The sequence below is a fragment of the Theobroma umbraticum genome, unplaced genomic scaffold (genome assembly GCF_002168275.2).
Source record: "Theobroma umbraticum cultivar Fairchild unplaced genomic scaffold, ASM216827v3 scaffold_51.0, whole genome shotgun sequence".
NCBI classification, from domain to species: domain Eukaryota; kingdom Viridiplantae; phylum Streptophyta; class Magnoliopsida; order Malvales; family Malvaceae; genus Theobroma; species Theobroma umbraticum.
The window spans coordinates 5,470,712-5,491,673 of record NW_018397260.1 but is presented as its reverse complement, the minus strand read 5'-3'; the positions used below and the strand labels follow the sequence as shown (position 1 = coordinate 5,491,673).

At 37.5% G+C, this 20,962-nt stretch overlaps 6 protein-coding genes across 7 annotated transcripts in view; 3 read left to right on the top strand and 3 right to left on the bottom strand.

The window, feature by feature from the left end:
- Positions 1-410, bottom strand: part of LOC110417176 (GDSL esterase/lipase At5g03980-like) — a 2,601-nt gene extending 2,191 nt beyond the window's left edge. Inside the window, exon 1 of the mRNA XM_021429407.1 lies at positions 1-410. This exon is cut by the window's left edge and continues 150 nt beyond it. Within this exon, the coding sequence (XP_021285082.1) occupies positions 1-181 (181 nt within the window). The 5' untranslated portion in view covers positions 182-410.
- Positions 411-1,403: 993 nt separating this feature from the next.
- LOC110416915 (14-3-3-like protein) lies at positions 1,404-3,022 on the bottom strand. Its single transcript, XM_021429058.2, has 4 exons — positions 2,345-3,022; positions 2,103-2,225; positions 1,880-1,996; positions 1,404-1,777 (listed from the first exon to the last, which is right to left on the bottom strand). The coding sequence occupies exons 1-4, from the start codon at positions 2,828-2,830 to the stop codon at positions 1,700-1,702; spliced, it is 804 nt and encodes a 267-aa protein (XP_021284733.1). The 5' UTR covers positions 2,831-3,022; the 3' UTR covers positions 1,404-1,699.
- Positions 3,023-3,843: 821 nt separating this feature from the next.
- On the top strand, positions 3,844-6,826 carry LOC110417080 (plant cysteine oxidase 1-like). Of its 2 annotated transcripts, none has more exons than XM_021429277.1 (5): positions 3,844-4,390; positions 5,267-5,415; positions 5,544-5,688; positions 6,043-6,246; positions 6,347-6,826. In XM_021429277.1, the coding sequence occupies exons 1-5, from the start codon at positions 4,384-4,386 to the stop codon at positions 6,451-6,453; spliced, it is 612 nt and encodes a 203-aa protein (XP_021284952.1). In that variant the 5' UTR covers positions 3,844-4,383; the 3' UTR covers positions 6,454-6,826. The 2 variants fall into 2 exon arrangements, with proteins under 2 accessions (XP_021284952.1, XP_021284949.1); XM_021429274.1 differs by having other exon boundaries at positions 3,844-5,165.
- A 999-nt stretch (positions 6,827-7,825) lies between these two features.
- On the top strand, positions 7,826-10,815 carry SNRK2-8 (Protein kinase superfamily protein). The gene is made up of 9 exons (XM_021428107.2): positions 7,826-8,281; positions 8,454-8,528; positions 9,069-9,170; positions 9,295-9,348; positions 9,445-9,537; positions 9,626-9,718; positions 9,806-9,910; positions 9,997-10,095; positions 10,266-10,815. Exons 1-9 carry the CDS (start codon positions 8,162-8,164, stop codon positions 10,539-10,541), a joined length of 1,017 nt encoding a protein of 338 aa, XP_021283782.1. The 5' UTR covers positions 7,826-8,161; the 3' UTR covers positions 10,542-10,815.
- Positions 10,816-11,494: 679 nt separating this feature from the next.
- Positions 11,495-13,836, top strand: LOC110416746 (small ribosomal subunit protein eS6). Its single transcript, XM_021428813.2, has 6 exons — positions 11,495-11,640; positions 11,737-11,801; positions 12,468-12,525; positions 12,609-12,717; positions 12,813-13,085; positions 13,415-13,836. The coding sequence occupies exons 1-6, from the start codon at positions 11,635-11,637 to the stop codon at positions 13,651-13,653; spliced, it is 750 nt and encodes a 249-aa protein (XP_021284488.1). The 5' UTR covers positions 11,495-11,634; the 3' UTR covers positions 13,654-13,836.
- Positions 13,837-14,127: 291 nt separating this feature from the next.
- LOC110417310 (putative glycosyltransferase) lies at positions 14,128-20,646 on the bottom strand. Its single transcript, XM_021429582.2, has 16 exons — positions 20,408-20,646; positions 20,179-20,289; positions 20,017-20,072; positions 19,752-19,894; positions 19,287-19,484; positions 18,970-19,169; positions 18,565-18,664; positions 17,889-18,464; positions 17,504-17,626; positions 17,011-17,091; positions 16,599-16,930; positions 16,216-16,476; positions 15,508-15,592; positions 15,199-15,409; positions 14,792-14,960; positions 14,128-14,667 (listed from the first exon to the last, which is right to left on the bottom strand). The coding sequence occupies exons 1-16, from the start codon at positions 20,557-20,559 to the stop codon at positions 14,529-14,531; spliced, it is 2,937 nt and encodes a 978-aa protein (XP_021285257.1). The 5' UTR covers positions 20,560-20,646; the 3' UTR covers positions 14,128-14,528.
- Positions 20,647-20,962: the final 316 nt, after the last annotated feature.

Genomic DNA, 20,962 nt, shown 5'->3' with positions numbered 1-20,962 from the left:
TGGCATCAAACTGGCAAGTCTTAAGAATACCAGCAAAGCATGAAGGTGAAAGAAGAACAAGAAAGAGGAAGGCAAGGACGAGAACTTGAGAACGAAGTGAGGTATCCATTCCGAGACAGAAACAATAAGCTTCAAGGAAATTTTGGCTCCGGCTGTAACTTAGAACTGCCCCATGCATCATGCATGTGGGGATATTTATAGGGAAAACTTTCTCTTGTACAGTTCCAATACATGTCGGAATAGGAAATTAGCACTGGCCCAGGCAGCTTAGGATAAGAATTCCTAGTGTAATCAGTAGACCTGGTACTATTCCACTTAGGATTTCTAATTTTTTTAAATCTTTTATTAGGAGAAAATAAAAAGATCAAAAAAGTCGAATAAATTTATTTAACTTACATGTTATTCTTTATAATAACTCACTTTTAATTTAAATCATTTAACAGCCAATAAACTAGAGCCACTTAATATTTCCAATTCCCAACTTAATCCAGAAAGAATGATTAACCCAAACCATGGAAAGTTCATGAGGGCGAAGTTTGTTGTTCAGTGTCTTGTTTACTATTCGCAGATGGATTGAAGCACGATTGCCAAATTTTGGGCTAAATTTGCTGGCTACTTGGCATTTTATTTATGTGCCGCAAGGATGAACTAATACTTATCCTCGAGTGAGGCCCATAAATCTAAAACCTGATGCATGATGGGCTAAAAACATTAAACTTCCTAAACCTGGCCTATTGTACCTGCATCTTTTCAATTCATGTTTTCTATGACAACGAATCAAAGTTTAAGGCTTAATAGTACTGTCGGCTATCGTGTGATTTGATACTAGTTCATTAAATTCCATGTGTATGGCGACCATAACCCTTTTGCAGCCCAAACAATTAAGACGGAAACTAAAGTTCAGTTTGTGACTCGTGCCCCAACAGTTAAGTAAACACAAAAGCTAACTTAACCAACCACAAAGACAAAGTAGCACATAATCCATGCTGTATCCGCGTATGATTTTGGAAAAGTGAGCGAGACAGCTTACTACCCATCTGATAATGTTTAGCCTTTAAGCATCTGACCCTTTGCCTTAAATTCTCTCTGACTCACCGTAGCTAAACCAGTTTACGCTAGCAGTCCCCTTAATTTGTTGCATTAAGACGTTGGGGGGACAGCAGCCGGCTCAAGGAGATGGGAAGTGGCAAGCAACCGCATGAAAAGAAGCATCTGATTGAGGTAATCACCAACTATTGGGCATTGAGTGTTTATCAAAAGTGGACGACTACTTTTCAGTACTCGCCCCCACAAGCTAGTGAACAAGCAAAGGTTAGAATTCAAACACTAATTTCCCACATTCTTTGGCTGACAAAAACGAGTTTCAACTACCAAATCATGACCTTCCATTCCAGAAGTAAAAATAGGAAAAATAAAATCGATCCCTAATATGCTCAGAAGATAAATAATACACGTAGAACCTTAATAGAACAAGCTAAAAAAAAAAGAAGAGAAAATTAGAGGATAAATAAAACTCAGTACATAGACGATGGAGTAAAACAAAGACAAGAATTGCCTAAAATATTTGATAGCAGCAAGGGGGAATTTAAATTAGCAATAAGCAATCTTTCTCCTGTCAAAAACACATAAAGGAGAAGTTCCATTCTTGAAACCCTAAATTGGCAAATAAAAAAGAGCTGGCCAGCGCAGCAGGGTCTCACTACTGCTTTGGCTGTTGTTGCTGCTGCTGCTCCTCCTCGCGCTTCGGTGCTTCTTTGATCTCATCAGCTCCATCATCCTAATTAATAAGGAAAAAACAATTAAATTAGTATCACATTTTTAGATATAAAAAATCATAAACATAAAAAGAAGGATTATTTGAAAGGTGAAAATTATTTACCTGCATGTCAGACGTCCAAAGAGTGAGATTGTCACGGAGGAGTTGCATGATGAGGGTGCTGTCCTTGTATGACTCCTCGCCTAGAGTATCCAACTCGGCAATTGCTTCATCAAATGCCTGTCCAATCAAAAGCCAACACATAAGGAAATCTAGATCATAACCGTTTTCTTTTTTTCATGAAGAATATTTCTTTAAGAACAACAAACAGAAATTTCTAAACAACCTGCTTAGCGAGATTGCAAGCCCGATCAGGAGAATTGAGAATCTCATAGTAGAAAACAGAGAAATTGAGGGCCAGTCCAAGCCGGATCGGGTGAGTCGGAGCCAACTCGGCGTTGGCAATATCCTAAGAAACAGAAAAAAGAAAAAGAAATCACAAATACTAGTAAAAAAGAAGAACGTAAATTTAAATTAAAAAGAAAAAACAAACAGATCTTTAAGAAAATGAGGAAAAATTTTGAAAACCTGAGCAGATTTGTAAGCAGTGAGAGTACTCTCGGCAGCTTCCTTGCGTTCGGCTCCGGTCTTGAACTCAGCCAAATACCTATGATAATCTCCCTTCATCTTAAGATAAAAGACCTTGGAATCTCCAGCGGAAGCCGAAGGGATAAGCCTGGAGTCAAGGAGCTTCAAGATCCCGTCACAGATCGAGGAGAGTTCGGACTCGATCTTGGCCCGATAATCACGGATCACAGCGACGTGATCCTCATTACCACGGCTCTCCTCTTTCTGCTCAATGGAGGAGATGATCCGCCAGGAAGCACGGCGTGCGCCGATCACGTTCTTATAAGCGACGGAGAGGAGGTTCCGTTCCTCGACGCTGAGTTCCTCGTTTTCAACGGAAGCCGAGACTTTCTCCATGAACTCAACCATTTCCTCGTAGCGTTCGGCTTGCTCGGCGAGTTTTGCCATGTAGACATTCTCCTCGCGAGGTGAAGGAGTGCCGGCCATTGTTGATTCGAATTAGTTTCAGGAAGTGAAAATGAAGGGAAAGGGGAAGCGGAAGAGAAGTTTTTGAAATTTTTAGATCTGAGATTTGGGAGGATGGGTTTTGAGGGGGAGGGAGAGGTGGGGGCCGATGATTGCGTTGAGGACGGGAGGGGAGGAGGGGAGAAAAATGAGGCGGATGAAATATGAACCGTTGGATTTAGGAGGCAAAAGGAGAGGGGATTAAAAAAGGCAAGCTGGCAAACACGGGCTTCTGAGTTCTAGGGCAAAGCGACCGACCTTTTTTTTTTTGGTGTAGGTTGAGAGGATTTGAATTTTGAAAAAATTGGGTGGGCTTTTCGGTAAACAAGTATGGACCTTGGTCCTAGACCCACCTTTCTGAGAATCTTTCTAAATACAACCAAGGCCCATACTTCTTTTTCTTTTTCTTGTCTTCTTTTATTATTATTATTTATTACAAATAAATATGCTTAATTGGAATAAAAAAGCTACAAATTAGACCAACAATCATTAAATTTGCGTAATTGTTTCTTCCTTTTGGTTTGTAATAACTTATGAGACACTAGAGAAATATTCAAAATAAAAAGTAGCGAAACAAGGAATTAATTGACAATAGAGACACGAGCCGAACAAATGTTCAGATGTCAGATTCAACTAAGGCAAGTTGAGAACATGATTTTCTTTTTCTCGGGAGGTGAATTTTGTCTCAACATGTTCACTTGTTCATATTCCACTTGGAAAATCAACCACAAATGTTAAATACAATATAACACAACAAATGGTAGACTGAATATACGGCCTGGCCTACCAAGTTTAACTGATCCTTATCAGTTTGTTCATTCAGTATTTTTTCAATTTCCATGAGACTTTTCTACTCAAATGTCACATCAAACGAGGCCAACAAATTCCCGAAACCAATATATATATATATATATATATATATATATATTTATATATTTAAATAGAGCCTGGCCGTCATGGAACGTGGTTTCTCCACCCGAAATTAACCGGCTAAACTTTCCAAACTTTTCTTCCATTGCTTTAATTACTTGACCTTTTAAGCTACAATTTCAATGACTGTTTTTCAGCCATTGAATGGTGGAACAAAATAGCTGCGCTTAATTATATTCTGTTGGAGTTGGCCAAGCTGATATGTAAGTTAGTGGTCCGTATGGAGATCGATCAACGAGAGAAATGAAAAACAAAAAAAAAAAAAAGAAAACAGAGTTTTCGGTGGAGGAAGATGCATATCCTGTTCGATTAAGACACAAGCATATCAATTCCTGATGAAAACTTTTTCTTTTTGCGACGAATTTTCTAATCGAATTAAAGTTATCTATAAGTATTCCTTGGTCTGCAGTTTGGGCACAAGGACTGGTGTTACCGTCAAAAAGCAGGACTCGAATCATTTGGCGCAAAACTCTGTTTTGTGAGGGTTTGTCCTGAATTCAGGGTGATGTGCATTTTTTACTTACCAATCTTCGGTTGCGTAATTACGTACTAATCAGCTAGCGCGGATAGTGGAAAGAGATAGCTGGCTCAATTTTAAAGGTTGAATGAAAGGTATCTTCTAAATAAACTTTTGTAAATTAAGCTGCCATTTTCACTAAACAGAAAAGCGCAAGCGCAGGGCACATTTGAGTATATACAAAACTACTGCTGCACCAGTATTGGAATAGGTCTACAGTCTAAACCCTCCAATCCCAAGCAATCCTTTAACTTGCTGGGTTCGGAAAACTCGATGTTCTAATACCAGCCACCCAACCATGATCTTTGCCATGCAAAAGCTGATGAAAATGGAATCTTATGGGCCCAAATTGCCAAGGTTTTACCCCTTTTTTTTCTCCATTCTAGAAAAATAGTAATGATTTGCTGATGTAGCAAAATAATGATTTTATAGCTGTGGTCAAATCTTTAATTTCGTTTAAAGTGGGAAAGTAATATGAATGCCCCACCTTCGGTTTCTCCATGTTATCCTGATCAGCCCATTTTTTCTTTATTTTATAACCATAGGCCAAAATGTTGTGTGTACATATTGTTTGCTACTTGGATCCTGGTGAGTTGTACAGCAGAGAAGTTCCAATGAGAATACAGGAAGCCCACAGTATGAGTTAAACAGTGAAAATAAGCCCCCAGGTTTTTATTAACGTTATTAATTTGTTTAAGTCGTCTCGTGATTTATAGTCATGATCATTACTGTGAAGGGTGAGTAATTCCCTCATGAACTGTACAATGGAGAAAAGCAAAATACAAATGCTCTATGATGCCTGTAACGATGTATTTTCCCAGAAGGAGCTTCCAACCTTCCAACAAATTCAATGGCTGAAAAGCATCTTAAGTATTGAACCTTCCTTGGCAGATTTATGTTGTTGTTTAGTTATTGTATTAACTTTTAATGTATTTTAGTAGACGACTAAAGGGAAGATTCCCAAAATGCAGATATATTTGAAGCTGCTGATGTTGGTATAGATGAATTTAGCTTGGATGGATCTCCAAGTTCAAGCCCCAAGATCACCAACGGGTTGATTTCTGGGCAAGGAGTTTCTGAAATAACTTACATTCACATCCATGAATGTGACAATTTCTCGGTGAGCAGGAGTTGTTCATTTGTTTATTCATGCGCATATGTATGCGATTGTATATTGATACCTGCTAGGCTGCTATGGTTAATTATCATATGAAATTGTACTTCTGAGTTACTCTGTTCTGTTTACAGATGGGAATTTTTTGCTTCCCGGCTGGCAGGACCCTGCCTCTTCATGATCACCCTGGGATGACAGTTCTAAGCAAACTTCTTTATGGTTCAGTTTATGTCAAAGCCTATGATTGGGTGCAGGCGGGGACCAATAGCCCCAGAACAAGTAAGGATTTTAGCTAAAAATTTGTGAAGAAATATTAACATTGCTGATGTTTCGATTGAAGTTAACTATATCATACAGTGGTAGGAAGATTTTTGACGAAGAATAATGGTATCAAAACAAGAAGTACATTTCTTCATCTGTTTGTAACATTTGCAATACTTGAATCCCTTTTCGATCCTCCTCTCATTCTATTTGTGCGAAATCAAATTGCTAAAAAAGGCCTATTGAATCTGTTCCCTCTTCCTGAGATATTAATGGATTTAAAGCAGTTTGAAATATGCATATAGTTCATTCTATCATGAAATTTGGTCTTATGAATCATTAAACAGTCTCCAAAAATGGTAACTGCTGCAGATGGACTAGCAGGCACTGTGATAAATGGCATCTTCAATGCACCCTGTGAATCATCCGTCCTGTTTCCAAGGAGTGGTGGAAACATCCACTCTTTCACTGCCTTGACTCCTTGTGCTATCTTGGACGTGTTATCTCCACCATACTCTGATGACTTTGAGAGGCCTTCCACTTACTTCTTCGATTTCCCTATCCCTTCTCTTCCTGGTAATGATCAATTCAATTACTATATTTCCCCTTACTGATTATAAATTTATGCTTCATATTTTCATTTGTTCCTGTGTGTTTTTTGTCTCTCTTGGCTCAGGTTATGCTCTGCTTGAGGAAAGAGAACTAAAACTACCATATGACGTAGTCGTTAACGGGGCACCCTACCTTGGTCCTCCACTTGATGTTGGACAAGATGTTTGCTAACTTGAGCTAGAAGAATTCCCTATGAAAACAATGGAGCCGTTTTTCGCTTTCCTACCTCTTTTTACTGAGTCTTATAAAGAAGGTAGACACTTGGTCGTTGGTGCTGTCGTGCTGCCATATGTTTAGAAAATTGTACACGAAAATTTCCACGCCTTCACCCCTCCATCGCATCCATGAAAGTGAATGCAGTAACCTTCTGTTCCAAGTGTCTTAAGTGCCAGTGAAATCCTCTGTAAGCCAAAAAAGAAAGGAAACGAGAAAATAGAAAAGGGAAATCAGAGGCTTTATAAGCCTGTAATATATGTATTATACCCTCCCATACATGTATATTTCAGAAATTAAAACAAAATACATGTATATTTCAGAGTGTATAAATGAGCCCAAGAGACGTCATAAGACAATAATCGTTATGAAATTTTGGAAATCTGCCATTGATTGCAAATGGCTTTCTTGTATTGGTAGGCCAAACACAATATGACTAGTGAAACAAAATTCTTGGGAAAAATGACAATAGTACAAACAAGCATGGTTTCTAGTCCCTCGGATTTGATGGGATTTGGAGGGTGCCGGTGCCAATAGGGAAGTGGCGATTTCAGCTTCTATTGGTTGGACTTGCGGGAGCCAATTGCATCTTCCAAATTTCCAGGTCTTTGGTCGCGAGTGATGGGATATTGATAGGAGTAGTTTCAACTCTATCCTGCAACCACATATGAATAATAAAAAAAACAAAATAAATAGTATATATATTTGTGATATTGAGGGTCTCTTTTACATTGGATTTCCTTCACTCATTTGATTATCAGAAAAGCCACTTAAAAATAATACTCACAATTTTCTACATTTTCTCAAAATGCCTGTAAGATTAACCTCAACAAAACAAAACAGGGCTGATTTGTGATCCACTAAAGCTAATGTCGTGATTTTGTTAGCACAATTCCAATTCCTGGAATGAAATAGAAAACAGCCTAAATATAATGTGCTGGTCTCCTTTGATTTGACCTGCCTTATGCTAAAATTTGTGCTGAAAACCACTGCATTACCTTGCACGTCACTAGTGCTCCTTAATATATAACAGTACACCATATCCACAAGCAATTTTCAGCCCACAGCACACCAGCTTCCAGGATTTTACCCAAGTAATTACTAATTTATCCGAATGTATGTTTGTTGCCTGTTTAAGTCAGAATTCAGCTTGCCGAGCAGTAAAATGATAGTGAAATCTTACTATAAGCTTGCAGTGAATTCATTCGATTAAAAATCGAGGCCTAAACCACCGAACGACCTCTAGCGAATCTTTACCAGCAAAAGTTTGGCGTGTAGCCGCTAGTCAAGTGGTCTTTTCTTTGTCTGGAGAAGAATTTCTGTACCTGCCACACCGCCAGACGACAGTGGGGAACTTTGCTTTAATTTTTCTGTTCAAATTATATCGAATCTCCACCATTCTTTACACGTGTTCCCTCTGTTTCTCTATCTGTTAACTATAATTGTGGTCAAACACAGTTGGCTTCCAAGCTTTACCCTTCTACGACTTTTGATGATGATGATGATGATGATGGTCGTCACTTTTAAGCCACAACAAACTTTGGCCTAAGCCTCTTGATACAAAGCTTCAAGTTTTGGACTTCCTTATGTTTTACGCTGTTGTTTTCAGAGAGTGAGAGATTTAAGATTGCAGCGGGGCACTTTTCCTTCTGACAGAGTTGAAACTATGGAACGTTATGAGATTGTGAAAGATATCGGGTCAGGGAATTTCGGAGTGGCCAAGCTAGTCCGAGATAAATGGACAAAAGAGCTCTTTGCTGTTAAGTTCATTGAGAGAGGGCAAAAGGTCATCTTCATACCCTTTTACCTCTTAAATGTTTCTAACTTTTTGTTTTCCCTTTTTTTTCTTCTCAGTTTTCTGTTTCTAATTGGATTTCCTGCTGTCATGTCCCTGTCATCATTAATCATATGGATGTGTTGATGAAAGGGTTTTTTTTTTTCTTTTTTTTTGGTTGCAGATTGATGAACATGTGCGAAGGGAAATCATGAACCATAGATCATTGAAGCATCCCAATATCGTTAGATTCAAAGAGGTGGGTACTCCTATATTCCCTGTTGCTTTATTGTCATGTGGTTGTCTTGTTCCTGTCTAGCTGAGCTATGGTCAATGCTCTATTATGACAAATAAAGATATAAAGCCTTGGCCTTTCATGATTTACACCTGCCTTCTTTTCCCATTTATGGAGAGCCAATGAAATAATGTCAAGAGATAGTAATTTCTACGTAATTTTGTTTAAACATTTTGCTTTTCTTTACTTTCTTAATAACCAAGTGTAGAGTTATAATTATGTCATTAATTGCCCAGCCGAGATCTTACCATTTAATTCAAGTGCCTAAATGAAAAACTAAAGTTCATTTCCTGAATTTGTAAAGCAAATTATTGTCCCCTGAAGCAGGACACTGTGAGGTTCGATGATGCAAAATGATGTCCTCTTGTGCTGCAAATGATTTTATTATCATGTTCCTTCTCAATGAACTACTTTGCAGATTGTAGTCCATTGAACTTGACTTTCAATAATGTAAAACAAAAGAAGGGCAAAGTGTTCACTTGGAGGTTTTGCATGCCCTTGCAGGTTCATCTTACACCCACTCATCTAGCCATAGTGATGGAGTATGCTGCAGGTGGAGAACTCTTTGAGCGTATATGCAATGCTGGTAGATTTAGTGAGGATGAGGTAATGTAAAGGCGAAAATTTCAATGTGAAATGGAGTGGTTTGTTCTATTGAATACACAGTTTCTCATGTCTAAATATTCCATTGGAACATTAATATTATTTTCGTATGTTAATTTGGCAACAGGCTAGGTTTTTCTTTCAGCAATTGATATCAGGAGTCAGTTACTGTCATTCCATGGTATGAAACTTTGGTTCTAGCTTCGCTAAGAGATTTTGTTTCTTTCTTAAACAACCTTCAGTGCTATTTCCTTTTATGAAAACTCTGTTTTCGCAGCAAATATGCCACAGAGATCTTAAGCTTGAAAACACTCTCCTGGATGGCAGCACAGCGCCACGCGTTAAAATATGTGATTTTGGATACTCAAAGGTAATAAAATTAGCTAATCCATGAATTTGTAACAACTGTGCGTTTGCCTGCTATTTTTTTACTAACTATTTCCCCCCTAATTTTGTAGTCATCTGTTTTCCATTCACAACCAAAATCCACTGTCGGAACACCAGCTTACGTTGCTCCTGAGGTTCTATCCAAGAAAGAATATGATGGGAAGGTAATGTCATTCCTCTTTTAACTTGAATTATATGCTTCTCCAACTTGAATTCCGTAGTTATCTGTTTCTAATCCTCCATAAGTATAGATTGCAGATGTTTGGTCATGTGGGGTCACCTTATATGTCATGTTAGTTGGGGCGTATCCCTTTGAAGATCCTGATGATCCTAAAAACTTCAGAAAGACAATTGGGGTGAGTGCTTATGCGAAACTTTCAGCTCCACTTTACACTTAGTTTGAAATTAGTGCAATTATATAAGTTATTATTGGTAATGGCAGAGAATACTCAGTGTCCGCTACTCAATTCCTGATTATGTCCGAGTTTCTATGGAGTGCAAACACCTTTTATCTCGGATATTTGCGGCAAATCCTGAAAAGGTATAAGTTGCTTCTTTGCTTGTTCTGATGCACTGAGAGCTAATTGCTGGCAACGCAATCACATAATTGAACATTTCATTATAAATTTCTGCTTCTTTTTGCCTTCATCCATCGTTTGTTGGATTGTTTATATTACACTCAGATTCCTCTTTTATCTCTTGTTGGTGCAGAGAATAACTATACTAGAAATTAAAAGCCACCCTTGGTTCTTAAAGAACTTGCCCATCGAACTGATGGAAGGAGGAAGCTGGCAGAGCCATGATGTAAATAACCCTTCCCAAACCTTGGAAGAAGTACAGTCTATAATACAAGAGGCCATGAAAACTACAGAGGTCCTCAAGGTTGGGGGACTTTCCATGGGAGGCAGCATGGATCTTGATGATTTAGATGCTGATGCAGATCTTGAAGATGTAGAGACAAGTGGTGATTTTGTGTGCCCACTGTAAACAAAATGTACAAAATAGACCTCATTATCATGAGCTGTTGTTTATACAACCATCAACATCAGAATCTTATTAATGAATGATTGAAGAATTCCCTGTTTCTCCTCACCATGCCATTTGGCTCATGGGAGACACCTTTTTCCAATTACTTTGTGAACTTATTAAAATTGCTTTCCTCGGATGTGGAGGCTGGAATCAGCTCAATAATAATGTTGGTGATGTACTAGAAAGGAATAGCAATATGATTCTTTTCTGTTAAAAAATCTTTCTTCTTTTAGGTGCGGCATCATGATTGATTGTTTCTTTCCCTTATCCTTTTGCTCTTTAGATTGATCTGTAATTGCTAAAAAAACATAATCATTTGAAGTTCAGGGTAATCAATTGCTTGCTGTCCATTTGAAATGAAAAGTCTGTTTAATTGGTATCCTCTTGGACTGATAATCATAACTAAAAATAATCATTTTCAGTCTGAAGCTTTTGATAAAGCCTTACGGTCGACTCTTTCTCTGGCTGGGACCTTCTGTTTGATGAACTGAAAGGCAGTATTATTCGCACTCGGGAGCTTTTAGTCTGATGAAGGTAGCTCTTATCTCTCCATCCATACAAATTGAAGCCTTTCGTTACCTTTGCAAAAACATAACAAAGGCAGGTGAACCATTTGTCTTGCCTCTTAACTTCGACTGACGCTGCACACTTAGCCCGAAAGTTAGAGGCCATTTGTGATGTGAATTTGGACAATGAATTCGTCAAGCCCAGTTTAGAGCAATAGGCCCTGGTCGGATTCTTCTAGATTGGGCTCAATTCAAACTTGTCTAAACCCTACATATTGGTCAGAGTACGGGCAGCCTCACGAGAACAAAAATAGAACCCCATATCAAAACTCCAAAAGGCCACCGGCATTACTCTTTTCTGTCCACGTGTACGGAGGATAGTAGAAGGAAAAGAGTCACCAGATGATCCGGTTAAACAGAGTAAAATTGCTGCGGAGGGGTATAAATAAGTAAGAGGGAGCTCTTTTTCAAAACCCCTAAGCAGAAGAAGGCAAAACGGACCGGAACTGATTTGAACGCGGCCGCTTCTTCTCCACTCCGCCACCATGAAGGTCCCATCTTTCAACCATGACTGTATCTTTCTTATCCCAAGACTAAGCTTTTCAACAGCTCCTAACTCTAACTTGCTGCTCTTTCCCTCTTCGTAGTTCAATATCGCCAACCCGACTACGGGATGCCAAAAGAAGCTTGAAATCGACGATGACCAGAAACTGTAAGCTTTCATGTTCATATCTCTCTATATCTTTACTAGGATTTTCCTTTTGCTTTTTTTGGGTTTGGTTGTTTATTTGAACCTTGTATGGCTTTAAATTGTTGGAGTTTTTTTTTTTTTTATTGAATGAAATATAAGAGGACGTGGATCTTAATGTAGACCAATAAAGGGGGGGTTTAAAGTTGAAAAGTATTATAAAATGGGGTTTAAAGTTGAAAAATATTGAAAAAGAGAATGAAATGAAGAAAGCAAAGTTTGAATATTGGAGCTTGTTGGATTGATTGGAATTGAGATATTCTAGTTATAACAGAGTTTTTATTAGCTCAATTAAAAGTGTGAGACCTTTTATTACTTGCAGGTTTGATTTGTGTTAGTTTAAGTTGTTTGTACATTGACATTTGAATAGATGAAAACATGCCAGCTGAAGCTAACAGTCGTAACCCATAAATGAACTCTACAATGTTTGACTCGGGCAATCACATTTGGAATAGAACTATCATGAACGTTTAATTTGCTTTTAATGTAGTGTACTGGTATAGGAGATGGTGTGACAAGTATCATTGCAAGTTACTGGCGGAGCTGCTATTCTTGTTTAAAGGACTGAATTCTTTTATTTTGTAATGTATATGTTTCTCACTGTTGACTTCTAGCTTTTATACTGTATAGTCGAGCATTTTTTGACAAGAGGATCTCTCAGGAGGTCAGTGGAGATGCTCTTGGAGAGGTATGCTTATGTTCAAAAATTGGATTCCAATCTTGAAAGAGTTCCTGGTTTAAATTTAAGAATTTTTTAAACCCTTTTGGCAGGAATTTAAAGGCTATGTGTTCAAAATCATGGGAGGATGTGACAAGCAGGGATTTCCAATGAAACAGGGAGTCTTGACTCCTGGTCGTGTCCGTCTCTTGCTGCACAGAGGTTGGTCCTTACTGTTTAACGTTATCTGGATGTGTAATGATAGCAACTTTACTTGTACTGGTGCTATGAAATGATAAAGTTATTTTTGTCTCTAGGAACACCTTGCTTCCGAGGATATGGTAGGCGCAATGGAGAGCGAAGGAGGAAGTCTGTTCGTGGATGCATTGTGAGCCCTGATCTCTCTGTTCTTAACTTAGTAATTGTGAAAAAGGGTGAGAATGATCTTCCTGGACTGACTGATACTGAGAAACCAAGAATGAGAGGTCCCAAGAGGGCGTCAAAGATTCGTAAACTCTTCAATCTCTCAAAGGAGGATGATGTCCGAAAGTATGTCAACACTTACCGTCGTTCATTCACCACAAAAACTGGTAGTTTCTCTAGTATATTTTCCGCTTTACGTTTAATTGTTGTGAGATAAGAACAGTCAAAGAGTTTTAGTGTCATAAAGGAAATGCTGTGTGTTTTTAACTGGGTTTTCCATTATATGTGTGCATGATGTCTGTCTGAAGCAAACTTTGAAATTTTCTTTTCAAACTAAAAAACTTATATCTGAGTTGACATAGCCTGTGGCAGTGATGCTTATGCCAGATTCTACCTTTTGTTGAAACAGCTAAAGTCTAATTTTGTTTTGGACATTGTGCACTCTCCTTACTATTTACTATATTCACATCACAATACTGATTTTTCCGTAATGCAGGAAAGAAAGCCAGTAAAGCTCCCAAGATTCAGAGATTGGTCACTCCATTAACTTTGCAGAGGAAGAGAGCAAGAATTGCTGATAAAAAGAAGAGAATTGCGAAGGCGAAGGCAGATGCGGCTGAGTATCAGAAGCTCCTTGCACAGAGATTGAAGGAGCAGAGAGAACGTCGTAGTGAGAGTTTAGCCAAGAAAAGATCCAGGCTTTCTGCTGCTTCTAAGCCTTCTATTGCAGCTTAAGTTGCCTCAGAAATTAAAACCAGTCAGATTACGACGGTAAGTTGAATGTCAGGAATTTGTTTTCATATTTTGAAAGGCTTTACAACTGCATTTGAAAGTGCTTCGATATTGCTGAGTTACCGGATTGTTTGATTTAAAACATTCAATTTTGACAATTTAAGAGTTGCAGCGCATCAAGTCATTCATTTTGTAGTACTGCTTTTTGATGGGTATGTTATTGTTCTCTGTGGGATGCAACTGAGCTTATACCTGTTTGCTGAGTCGAAAATGCTTGTAGTTTTCCTGCTTGGTTAATCTAAAGACTAAATCAAAGGGATATAAAAATAAACAATGTGTTTCAAAATAAAAATGGACTCAAAAGGCATTAGAAAATTTGATTATTAATTTATACATGATTTTTTTTGTCTGAAAAATAAATTTTAAATTTTTTTAATTATAAAAAAATAAAAAATGGACTCAAAAGCATCTGGGACGTCGTAACAATTGACTCATAGTTGATTGTCAAAATGAGTCAACTTTTTTATGTTGGTACATAAGATAATGTTTACTTACAACTTTACAAGGAAGTTGTCAACAAAGCCAACTTTTCCCAACCTGGGTTATTATTTCCAATGTAACAAAAAAGAACAAGAAAATAGAACATGGGTTCTGTATTCTTTTCTTTTTCCCCTTACAATTCCAACTTTATTAGTCAAATGCAAACAATCAAATTTACGGAAATGAAAAGACAATCGAATAATTCCAATCCTGAATCAAATGCTCTGTTTGCAGTAAGTGATTGTTAGTAAAGCTCATCTGGAATTGTCATATGGCCAGCAGGGAGCTCAATTAAGTACTTCAGAGATTGAAATGAATGATTTATACGCAAAGAATAATCAGGCAAAACCTTCATAGTTATTTAATTCTCCCCATACCGTCTGCTCAACTTCTTCCCATGACTCCGCTGTTCTAAGCTCCTTCCATGTACTAAAAATAGCACCCAATATATTCTCTTCGTGTAAGATACAGTAGCACCTGCAGATACAGACATCCAGGTAAAATTTTGCAGGTCTTAATGCCTTGTGATGCAGTTGCACCAAAAACTTGCATGCATAACACACAAAAATATTGACAAATTATAAGGAAAGATTTTACTTACATGGCATGGTACGAAAGCCGTCCAAACTTATCACAACCAGTCACTGATCCATTCTCTGATGTTTTTCTCATCAAAGGAAGTTTATAGCTTTGTAGAAAATGCTTAAGGAGACAGGAATCACCTCTAAAGACATCTAAATGTACAGGTATCAAGTCATAAATGGGGTCACCTGAAAAATAAAATTCAAATTCAAGTTGATGGAAGACATCAATATCAGATGTTCTTGAAGATTTCGTTTGCATTGATACATGTTCATTAAATTTTCACAATTCAATTTTCATGAGATGCAAATTAGTTTCGTTGGCATAAACCCACATTCTCTAAAGCAAAATGGGAAGGAGATGAATGATATATAAACTAAAATAGCTTAGCAACATAGAATGAAGTCAAATTAAATGTGCACTGACCTATAGAAAGATCACTGAAATCGAGGATGTAATTAGGGTGCCAAGATTTTTCTTCTCCACCATTATTATGCCCATTTAATGAACCATTATTAGTCTGGGCAGCGATTCCATTTGAGCAAGACATAAAGCTTGGTTCCATGTAAATATTGTCATCCATAATATCTGAGTGTATCCAGGACAAAGGCTTACGAATCCTTTTCATGCCATTCTCCTATCAACAATGAATGGCATTAGGTACAACTATAAAAGATCCATAGGATTAAGAGGAAAGAGTGGAAACAAGAAAAAAATAGTGGGACTACAGAAAACCTCATATACAGAAAGCAGCTTCAGAAAATCATCTGGAAGGTATTCCTCAACTTTCTCTATCAACATCTTACGAATAGGATTCCCCCTACAAATTGAATGTGTAGAAATTCAGAGACATCATATAATTGAATGCTATAGAAAAGTAAATAAACAATGAAACAAGGTAAAAAAAAAAAAAGAATAAAAAAAACCTCAATTGCATAAATTAATATGCCCTTTAACGACTACACTAACATTCTTACAAAATGATGGCATAGCACACTAGGATAAAAAACTTGCAGTTTGAAGGGAACTGATCCGGATGCATGGATCCAAGCACAAGATCAGCTCTGAACCATCCAAAGAAAATAATGACAATGGAAAAACTTCTAGAAGGAGTTTGCTTTAATGCTTTTTGGATTATATACAAGAAGCCACAGTGAGTTCCACATGGTAGTGAAGATTTAACCATGGAGAAAACCCCTTATTTGAGTGCATAACAGGATAGAAGTACAGGTGAATGTGTGTACTGTGGATATAGCTCTCCAGAAGCCTAAAGCATGCAATGGTTTCAAAATGAAAAATATAGATACGGACACAATGTTACAAATGCAAGATCTGTTGTTGTAAATCTAGGACATAGAAAGGAATATCTCAGTCAAAAAAAAATTTCAGTTGAATCATTATTATTTGATCAATAAACTTCATTCCTAAATTAGATAGGCATACCATTTATTCAAGCGGATGGAAACATCCTTCTTCTTCCGACTTAGAGTTCTTGCAAAGATTTGCCATTCAACTGGAATATCTGATTTGTTGGAAACATACTCCATGTCCATGCCATTGGCAAAAGGCAGATCCCTTTTCTTCTCAACATCTGAAAGATTTGAAATGCTCAAAGAAGGATAGGGCAAAAGATGAAGATTTCGTAGCTGCTCTCCTAAAAAGGAAGCTAAGTTAAGCACATCTTCCCATGATAGTACATCTCTTCTGCAATAGAAATTGAAGTGAAGATTAATAAATGCACCAATCTAATTTTTGACATCTCCAGTTGCAGAAGTTAAGATCCATTCAAAATAAAGAAGAACTTGTAAAATTTAAAAAATACTTACAATTGAGCAAATATCTTTCCTTTGCAACGCTTTGTTATAAGGTAAGGCCAAACACTTGTAGATCCAGCTAAACTATCTGCTCCACATGCTAGTGATCCAGCTTTTCTGTATTCAAACAGTTTCTTGCTCCATACACCAAAAGGGAAAACATCACATGTGTCCTTCTCTGGAATCAAATTGCACTTTCCAATCACACCAGGCACTTCTTTACCATCCCAACAGTCAATTTTGCAAGATCCATTTTCCAAATGCAGAATCCCACTAGCCAATACATTAGGAATGTGGTTTTTCAGAGGTGAGTTGACTTCACAAAGAGCACTGTAGAATTCAAGCTGCACAGAAGGAAATGCTAAACTTACAGTATGCAGAAGGTCCATCGACATGAAGAGTATAACTACACAAATAAACCTACCTCAGCGCCTAAACCATATATTGAAGATTCCAGCCCTCCTTCAACAAAGATTTTGACCACATATTCATGCATCACATAGACCTGTTACAGAAGTATTGGAACAATCAGCAAAAACTAAAAGTTCACTGTTGATCATATGATTTAATCTATAAAATTTACTGTTAGTCATCAACAGATGACATAGAGATCAGATCTTTTAATATCAAAATTCTTAGCAACATGCTAAGCGAACATCATGCTAATCACATGTTGCAGAAGACCACCATTGAGAACCCTGACCAGTCTTGAGTAGTCCTTGTTGAGCTCTTAAGATTTGTTTCAAAGTTCATGCGTCCACCGGAATAAGGTTATTGTGGCAAACACACCTTTGTACAAGGTAATGACAAGTTCCCAGAATATCCTTGAATTGATTTCTACAATCAATTCCCCTTACTTTCCATACGTAAAAGAAAAGAGTACTTCAAGAGATAAATGAAAACAACAATAAACTCACAGGATTGCTGCCTGTTCCTACAGGAAGCTTCTCATTATCGTTGGGAAAAGGCAAATTGTGAAAGAAACAGATTTTCCCCAAGCATTCCAGCCATTTGTCGGCATTTACTGCAAGACATGCTCCCTAAGACAATCAGAGAAAAAATCCGAAATATTAAGTCAGGAACAAGAAAATTATTACTTGCTATGCCAGAGGAGTTTTCAAATAATCTATAAGAACTTCTGGAGTTTTTCTATCAACCAAATCGCCTAAATAATCTAAACAGACTTCTACTTGTCTTCTTCAACGATTTGAAATTTATTTTTAACAGAATATCTTCTTAGAATATGCTTTGTTGGTGCGATGGAGATACTTATGTTCAAATGTAACATGCTTGGAGTCATACCTTCCAAATCAGCTCTCTCATTCCTGGTTTTCCAACCCAAAGCTTTGAAAGCCATTCCCTCATTTCTCGCGGTCCTATGCAGTTGCCTGAGCTCCATGGAGAAGTATAGTGGTCCCTCTCTCGATCCAGAAACATGGCCAAGAAATTTATATCATAAGAAAAATCTTGTTTCCATAGATTATAGCTTTTATGGGCTCTATTAGTAATTCCTTTGTGATTCTCACTGAATTGAGATCTTAGAGTTCTGACCCTCTTCTCTTTCCTCGTTAGGTCTGAGTAACTAAAATTGTCTTTGTCAAAGGACATGTTCGTTTCGATGTTCTCTAGACTGTCTTCATCAAGAGCAAGCAATCCAGCACGGCAAACTCCTTTATGGCAGTAACCAGGTGCCATATCTAGACATACAAATTCAAAATTTTTGGAATTTACAAAATTTTGTGTCACAGCAACAGTTGTTTCCAGATTCAGGACACAGTGCCACCATCCACTTGGAACAAAAATTGTCTCCCCAGGTAGTTGGGTACACTCAATTGGCTTGTCTTCATCAGCAAGAAGTGGATAAAAATCAAGCCACCACTGTACACAAACGAAGAAGGATTCAACAAAGATAAACCCCAAAAAATTCAACAAGAACTAGGAGGTGAAAAACAGGGCCTAGGATATCAGAATTAGATACCTGCAGTGAGGATGGAGTATCAATGTTAACATCACCATCTTCGTCATTTACATGCACCGTGACACCCAAAGGTACTCTCCCAGGAGGATACAATGCCCACCTGTCGAAAAATATTGAGGCATGAGATCCTAGATATCGCTTTTCAACTACAGTCAAGCAATACAAGAGACAACTTTATGCAGCCAAAAGTAAACCATCGGCCAGTTTATGGTGCACCAATCAGCACGTCACTAGTAAAAGGTCAAATTAGACAGATAATACATAACATTTAATAGATTTTCTGGAGGATATTCCTAAATTAGCTCCAACAACAGACTTGCTTCTTAAGCTTGAGCCATAATATGTGAAACTCAAAATCACTGACATGGAAGCATTTTATAATACAGAGAAACATCTCAAAAATACCTTTTACGGCCACACAGAAGAGTATTCCAGGCACTGGTAAGTGCTGGATCAACATGCCAAGAGGCACCAGACCTCTCTGGCCCAATGATAAGCCATCTGAATGGCGGTTGACTATCTCTTTCTAAAACATCAAAAAAGTCTTCTCGAAATATTTTGGGCACATTGTAATCCTTCAACAAGCCTGGTGCAGCTTCCCCAAACTGCATAACAAACAATCAAAGCACTTTCAAACTTTCGACAAAGGTCATTATCTGATCATAATCCTGCCCAAGAAAAGAAATAACCATATATGAATGGTATGACAACCCTAGGCTCACCTTATCATCAAATATATAGAGAGGATCCTCATCATGCTGTACTTTCATGTATGATACGTAATCCTTGAATTTCATTGAAACTTTTCCAGGGGTTCTTTGAGAAATCTTGAATGCTGTATCTCCATATTTCAGCAGTAGCTGGTCTATTGTCCAAGTATTCCTAGCAGGCCAAGTATCAGCTAATCCATTGAGCAAAACCTGGAATGTAGATCATCAAGAACTCATCCAAAAAGCATGCAAGTAGTTATACACAGTTGCTAACTTAGAATACCGACCAATAAAGAAAACAATGAAGAGAGTAACATTTATGAATAAAAGCAACTGATTCTTCCAATAAATGTAATTTAAATATTCAGTAAAAGTCTAAAAGGACTAATATCAAGTTTCTATGGGTACCATAATAATTATTTGAAGAAGTACCAAGTTCAATATATTTTACTGATCATAAAAAAATATATAGCATACCGGTTTATTCCCATCATATTCACGACGAAACTGTTCTGCCGATAGGTCTTTCTGTCTTTCGACATTTCCATCATCAAAAGAAAACCCATCTAATGTAGTATGGCATCGATATAATCTTCTGTATAAGAATAAAGAGCTAAATCCTACCAATAAAAAAGTACCCACAATTACTTATATCAATACTATCATTCCAAAATGAAAACAAGATATTGCAAATGTAAAAGTATTTATGTTTATATAAATAAATGCATGAGGTTTTATTTACCATCAAACTGCAATGGTTTTCTGCAATATTCTATAAATTCATTCGGCAAATTCTCTCTGCATCATTACCAAAAAAAAACATAGAATTAGAAGATAAATGCTAAATCGAAAACAAACCAAAAAAAAAAAAAAAGAAAATCATTTTCAGTTAAATGGAGCTCACAAATGCAATACTGTCTTCTTCCAGGAGCCTTTGTATTGAAGTGGACCGTTGACTTTCTTGAGGCAAAGACTCATCCAAAGGGGCTCTTCATTGCAGAATATATACATAACACTAACATATTCAAACCCAAAAAGGAATTAAGAAAATTTGAACAAAAGAGAGGATATTCAAAATGGAAAATATCGGAATTGGAAAAGTAAAGAATAAAAAGAGAGCAAAAGACCAAAACCTGCTAACGCAAGCAAGACGAGCGATGTCTCGAGGAGTAAGGTAATCTAAGATGGTGCAGATGAGTTCGTCGGGAAGGGATTTGAGGTTGCCGAGGGCATTGGCTCGGCGGTCTTCGAGCCGGAAAGTATGAGATTGCTCAGAATTTTCCATTGATGAGGTTTTTTTTTTTTTTTTGAAGAGTGGAGGGAATATTGGATCGATGCTAACAGAGAAACAGAATGAAAGAAGGCTCTACGGAAGAATTAGCTTGGTCTTTTAAACATTTTGCTTAGAAAGAACGCGGAGCGAATGCTGCCACGTGGAGAGCGTGTTTCTTGCTCGTGGTTTTACCGTGTGCCTGCGAAGGATTTTCTCACGCGCCTTTCCCTTTTCGGTAATTTCCTCCTCTTCTCCTTTCATTTTTCTATTTATTCTTTTGGCCAATATTTTCTTTATTTTATTACTTCCTTCTCTCTTCTTTTCAGGATTTTCACGCGCCTTTTCCTTCTCCTAATTTCTTTCCTCCTCTCCTTTTTTTGCCAATATTTTTCTTCATTTTATTAATTCTTTCTTA

What these genes read in the sequence shown, in the direction of transcription:
- SNRK2-8 (XM_021428107.2), top strand. Translation starts at nt 8,162, where the DNA reads ATGGAACGTTATGAGATTGTGAAAGATATCGGGTCAGGGAATTTCGGA. An exon ending in GTAGATTTAGTGAGGATGAG is followed by an intron (nt 9,171 to 9,294) that starts GTAATGTAAAGG and finishes ATTTGGCAACAG; the next exon opens with GCTAGGTTTTTCTTTCAGCA. An exon ending in TCAGTTACTGTCATTCCATG is followed by an intron (nt 9,349 to 9,444) that starts GTATGAAACTTT and finishes CTGTTTTCGCAG; the next exon opens with CAAATATGCCACAGAGATCT.
- LOC110416915 (XM_021429058.2), bottom strand. Translation starts at nt 2,830, where the DNA reads ATGGCCGGCACTCCTTCACCTCGCGAGGAGAATGTCTACATGGCAAAA. An exon ending in CTGCTTACAAATCTGCTCAG is followed by an intron (nt 2,226 to 2,344) that starts GTTTTCAAAATT and finishes TCTGTTTCTTAG; the next exon opens with GATATTGCCAACGCCGAGTT. An exon ending in TTTGGACGTCTGACATGCAG is followed by an intron (nt 1,778 to 1,879) that starts GTAAATAATTTT and finishes CTTATTAATTAG; the next exon opens with GATGATGGAGCTGATGAGAT.
- LOC110417310 (XM_021429582.2), bottom strand. Translation starts at nt 20,559, where the DNA reads ATGGAAAATTCTGAGCAATCTCATACTTTCCGGCTCGAAGACCGCCGA. An exon ending in AAAACCATTGCAGTTTGATG is followed by an intron (nt 19,895 to 20,016) that starts GTAAATAAAACC and finishes TTTTATTGGTAG; the next exon opens with GATTTAGCTCTTTATTCTTA. An exon ending in CGGCTTTCGTACCATGCCAT is followed by an intron (nt 14,668 to 14,791) that starts GTAAGTAAAATC and finishes CTGTATCTGCAG; the next exon opens with GTGCTACTGTATCTTACACG.
- LOC110417080 (XM_021429274.1), top strand. Translation starts at nt 5,048, where the DNA reads ATGAACTGTACAATGGAGAAAAGCAAAATACAAATGCTCTATGATGCC. An exon ending in ATGAATGTGACAATTTCTCG is followed by an intron (nt 5,416 to 5,543) that starts GTGAGCAGGAGT and finishes TTCTGTTTACAG; the next exon opens with ATGGGAATTTTTTGCTTCCC. An exon ending in CCCTATCCCTTCTCTTCCTG is followed by an intron (nt 6,247 to 6,346) that starts GTAATGATCAAT and finishes CTCTTGGCTCAG; the next exon opens with GTTATGCTCTGCTTGAGGAA.
- LOC110416746 (XM_021428813.2), top strand. An exon ending in ATCGACGATGACCAGAAACT is followed by an intron (nt 11,802 to 12,467) that starts GTAAGCTTTCAT and finishes TATACTGTATAG; the next exon opens with TCGAGCATTTTTTGACAAGA. An exon ending in CCGTCTCTTGCTGCACAGAG is followed by an intron (nt 12,718 to 12,812) that starts GTTGGTCCTTAC and finishes TTTTGTCTCTAG; the next exon opens with GAACACCTTGCTTCCGAGGA.